This window comes from Pinus tabuliformis, chromosome 5_1 (genome assembly GCF_031772625.1).
Source record: "Pinus tabuliformis cultivar Carrire ecotype Pingquan chromosome 5_1, CPIR1, whole genome shotgun sequence".
Lineage (NCBI taxonomy): Eukaryota > Viridiplantae > Streptophyta > Pinopsida > Pinales > Pinaceae > Pinus > Pinus tabuliformis.
Genome location: NC_142305.1, coordinates 816,496,515 through 816,501,317, shown reverse-complemented (window position 1 = coordinate 816,501,317; position 4,803 = coordinate 816,496,515). Strand labels below are relative to the sequence as shown.

General features: G+C 33.8%; 1 protein-coding gene across 1 annotated transcript; it reads right to left on the bottom strand.

Moving 5' to 3' along the window:
* Positions 1 to 1,376: 1,376 nt before the first annotated feature.
* Positions 1,377 to 2,364, bottom strand: LOC149167418 (heavy metal-associated isoprenylated plant protein 39-like). The gene is made up of 3 exons (XM_089431535.1): positions 2,356 to 2,364; positions 2,171 to 2,246; positions 1,377 to 1,845 (listed from the first exon to the last, which is right to left on the bottom strand). The coding sequence occupies exons 1-3, from the start codon at positions 2,359 to 2,361 to the stop codon at positions 1,535 to 1,537; spliced, it is 393 nt and encodes a 130-aa protein (XP_089287661.1). The 5' UTR covers positions 2,362 to 2,364; the 3' UTR covers positions 1,377 to 1,534.
* Positions 2,365 to 4,803: the final 2,439 nt, after the last annotated feature.

The window sequence follows — 4,803 nt, the reverse complement described above, 5'->3', positions numbered from 1 at the left end:
ATGTTTCACATACAAGAAGGAAGGCCTATGGCATATTCCATTACTGGCAATGTGAGGAAGAACCACGAATCTGGCACATTAAAAACACCCAAGAGAACGATCCAATGTGTTAGATCATGCCCAGCAAGGTCCAGTCTGAGTATGGCATGAGGCAAAGCTTATCCCTCATAAATTGGTACAGTGTGTGTGACACCATCACCAGAATCAAGCACAATACCTAGGATGATAAGTGTAAAACAGTTAGTGACAACCTAAAATAAGATCTTAACAAAATGCATGTGTTAGTGCAACTTATAACTCATAGAAGTATCAATTCAACACAATTATCTGTGGAAATGGACATAAGAGATCCAAAATTAATGGCTGAAAAGGGATGGAATAATAAAAAAGCGTACAAAACTAGCCTTCATTCCCATAGACCAATCTGATCTGAATGAGACATAAATATTAGAAAAACAAAAACATAAATACCAACCTTAACCATTCCAGATCCATTGTCACATACAAGGGGCTGGATTTCTTCTGCATCACCCATTCTCAGAGGAGGAGAAATATAACACTATTCAACGCATATCCAATACCAAAGGAAAAAAAATGATGGATGAGTTTATATGGAAAGTCACTTCTTTTCATTTTAGGGAAAGGCGTTTTCAATATGGATTCTGAAAGAATCACTTTTTTTTTTCATTTCTTCATGGAAATGTGTTTTCCGAGTAGCACTTTGAATGGTTTTTGCCTGTTGTAAATTCCTAAGCATTCAGTATGATTGATTACTATTACCTTAAAAGGAATATGGTTAAAGGAAAATATATATTTTAAAAATCGCAAAGAACTGAATATTTAAAAGATTTTATTCATTTTTTTTAATTAAAAAAAATCAAATGAAAAGAACATTGATTTATATTATGTATCGGTACATATGTTCCGAATAAGAAACATGAGTACATCTGAACTCAACATAATCAAAAATATATATATCAAAATATACTGATGTAAAAGAATAACCAAATCAAATTCTTTGAGATGGTAACCACTGTAGATCCTGTGATACAGTGAACTCATTCAATGAATTCAATGATCATATCTATTCAATGGGTAACATATGTAACATAGATGTATTGTCAATAAATAAAAAGTTACAGAAACTTGCTAGAATTTCTTTTCTAATTCCGTGTTGTCAAAGGCCAGAAGCTTTAGATGAAGCCTTTTCACTTCAAAGAAATACAGAAACTTGCGAGAATTTCTGTTTTAATCCTCTGTTGTCCAAGGCCAGAAGCTTTAAATGAAGCCTTTTCATTTCAAATTTAGAAACTTGATTTTTTTTTAAGAATAGATATACATCATATATTTAGTTTTTGAATAAATACTAACTGAATCTTAACTCTCACCATTTACATCATACTTCAAAACAAGATAATGGCCAATTGAACTGCCCTGTGAAATAACACATATACCATATTACGTACACAAAGAAGAAAAAAACATAGATTCTCTGGAGCTCGGGAAGGGCTGGGAAGAGATACTGAAACAGAGATCAATAGATAGTGCATGTATTGGAATTGAACTCATCTTTAACGACTTCATGAGGGTAAGGCCCATAACTGCTTGAATTCACATACACAATTCTTGGAGGCTCCTCCTTTTTCTCCTCCTTCTTCCCACTTTCCTTCTTCTCCTTCCCACTTTCCTTCTCGCCCTCTGCCTTTTTCTCTTCTTTTGCAGGACCCACGCTCAGCAGCTCTGTGTATCCGAATTTCCTCAGTTTCATTGTGACATCCACAGGATCTGCATCCCCCATAACAGTTATCTTCTTCTCCTTCATGTCCACTGCAATGGACTCTACCCCTGAAGTCAAATATCCGTTCATTGTTTATTAGGTCTCAAATCCATTTAATGGTAAGAAAAACCCCTGATTGATTAATTTTATGAATTTTGTAGGTGGGAAGCTTGGATTTACCACTGTTTTCATGTTTGATTGTCTGTGATAAATGTTTGATTGTCTGTGTTTAGAATTTGCAGGGGATTCATTTTCAGAACAGAAAAAGTGTTTTGGTCCTCATGATAGATATTCAAAAAATAGACAATCAAAACATGAAGACTGTGGTAAATCCAAGTTTCCAACCTACAAATTCGAACCACAAAAATTTGAAAACCATTGAATAAATTTTACCTTCAACTCCTGCAACCGTCTGCATAACCCTTCTCTTACATTTTTCGTCCTCGATAGTCACTTTCAACACTATTTTCTGCAAATCAAACACATGGGCCATCATCATCAATCAGTGGGTTTAGTAATTCAAGACAAACAGAACCGTAAGCAGTTGATTTTGCTTGAACAGAGAAAAAGTAGCATACCTTCATATTTGACAAGAAATAACAGCCTTCCAAAACTCTCTCTGTGATATATGCAGAAGCGAAGAAGCAGAGTATTATACAAATTGGTACAGGGAGCCTTGTATTATATCTTCTTAATGAAGACCCTAATGAAGGGCCAACGAGATACAAACTGATCAGGAATGACCTTACCTTAATCGTAGAGGGTACAGGGTTGTGCCTTGCCGCTCCTGTGGTCATGATGAAAACACAAGGTTAAAGAAAGAATTTGTAAAATTGATAGTAAAAAAGAAAAACAAGCTAGGTTAATTAAGAACTCTTACAAAGCATTTATATGGCAGTGAAACAATGCTTGCCCATTTGGAAGTAGAGAAGCTTATTCTCAGAAGAGTTTTTTACCCTTAGAATCTTTTGGGAAAACGGTATCTGAGATGGCTGGAACAACACTTCTGCACATCTGAACCATTCATAGGCTAATTTCTCCTTCATATATCAGAAAATCTAGAGATACATAGGCTAATTTCTCCTTCATATCTCGAACAATCTCATGCTCTGCGATGGTGGTGAAGGTGTACCCACCGTTTTGTAAGAATATTTATCAATGCATCCATCAGACCAGGCCCAGCAAGGTCCAGTATAAGTATGACATGAGGCAAAGTGTATCCCTCATAAATTGGGATAGTGTGTTTGTCACCATCACTAGAATCAAGCACAATACAAAAGGTAAATATTTTTTGTCTGATACAATACACTCCACAGGGCCAAGGCCTGCACAGTGGCCAGTAGATTTAAGAAAGATCCTGGACGATACAAGTCCACTCCCATGTGACATTTTAGAGCAGACATGGATCCTAGAACAGTGTTTCAGAAAACCTACGGAAGAGCAGTGTTTCAGAAAACGTACTGAAGAGGTAAGATAGGTATAGTTTCAAGATATATATAGTTTCAGTTATAACGAGAATTTTAATCTAATGGTGGAAAACATTTTAATCGTCTAACATCAAATCAAAGGGATCATAACAAGACACGTAAGGCAAGAGGGGAGTTGATTTCAAAGGGAAATGCCTTACGGCGTAATTATAAATTTGAGTTAGTTAGTTTAAATGTTTTCATAATATTAAATTCATTACGTATTTGAATGTATTTTTCAAAAGCTCGTTTTAAATAAATAATTTATTGTTATTATTATAAATTTAAGTCAGGGAATTTAAATGTTTGATAATATTAAATTCATTTACATATTTTGAAAATATATTTTTAAATAAATAAAACCCGTAATTTCAGTGAAAATTATGTTATTAAATTTCAAAATATTTACAAGTGCATCTATTAATTCATACTTTTTCAAAACCTTATTTTAAATAAACAAAAACCATAATTTTCCTAAAAATTATCTTATTAAATTTTAAAATATTTACAATTGTATCTATCTATTCAAATTATAATTTTTAGAATTATATTTTTATAATATTTATTTATTTATTTACAATTTTATAAGTGTATCACATTGTTAGGATTTGGTGGACATTTCGAACCAACTAATGTGGTTCATCCTCACGACAAGGTGAGAAATTCGTCGATGAAAAGGAATAAATAGTAAGGATGCATCATTGCCGACAGTTAGCCATTAAAAATTAGTTGTTGGTGAATTAGTTAATAGATAAAGAAAATAATTATTTTGGAACTAGTGGTAAGAAGTTATTTTATTAAAATATTCTATATTTAGTTTAAAATAGTTGTAATGGAATAGTTAAGTATAAAATATTTTATTTCAATATTATTGAATTATTTAGTAATAATTTATATCATCTTATTTGTTAGGGGTTGACTCATTTGTATCAAATAAAATGTATTTGGTAGAAAACTAGTTGTTAGGAATTTAAAATATTTAATTCCAATATAATTCAATAATTATTAATTAATAATATCAATTTCTATATTAAGATTATTTATTAATAATATCAAGTTTAGTTTTAAATTTCAAGAGGGATGTAGCTCCTAATATCGTTGCGCATTGTGTCTCATGTAGGTTAGGGTATGTCTGCAGATCTCTATTGCATGCTCCCCTATGGACAAGACTAGCTTCGTCACCTCCCAATTTTCGTACCTTTCCAACGTCGTTTCTGTGCACCATCCCATTTCCCGTTCGCGGCCCCGAGCATATTCCAACTGTGACGCCGTTTTTCCCCTCACCGTCTTCCCCATCTCTGCAGTAAGTCTCTCCTACATCGACGGTTTTTTACTTACGAGGCAGCTGGCACGAATCTTCCATATCAGTTATGGATTTGGACTTAGTTGATTATTTTGAAGACCCTCTCGAGGACATATCCATCTGGACAACCCCTCACTCAAGCATGGATGGTTTTCTCTTCTTTAGCTATGAATTGTTGGAGGTTATTTCTCCCTTACCCTCGATCTTGGGGCCCTCCTGTTCGATCATAACCCTTCATACGCTCCCTCCCTCCTAGC

Bases quoted from the DNA above. Each gene is read 5' to 3' on its own strand.
- LOC149167418 (XM_089431535.1), bottom strand. The intron at 1,846-2,170 runs GTAAAATTTATT...ATTTGACTTCAG, and splicing joins GACGGTTGCAGGAGTTGAAG to GGGTAGAGTCCATTGCAGTG.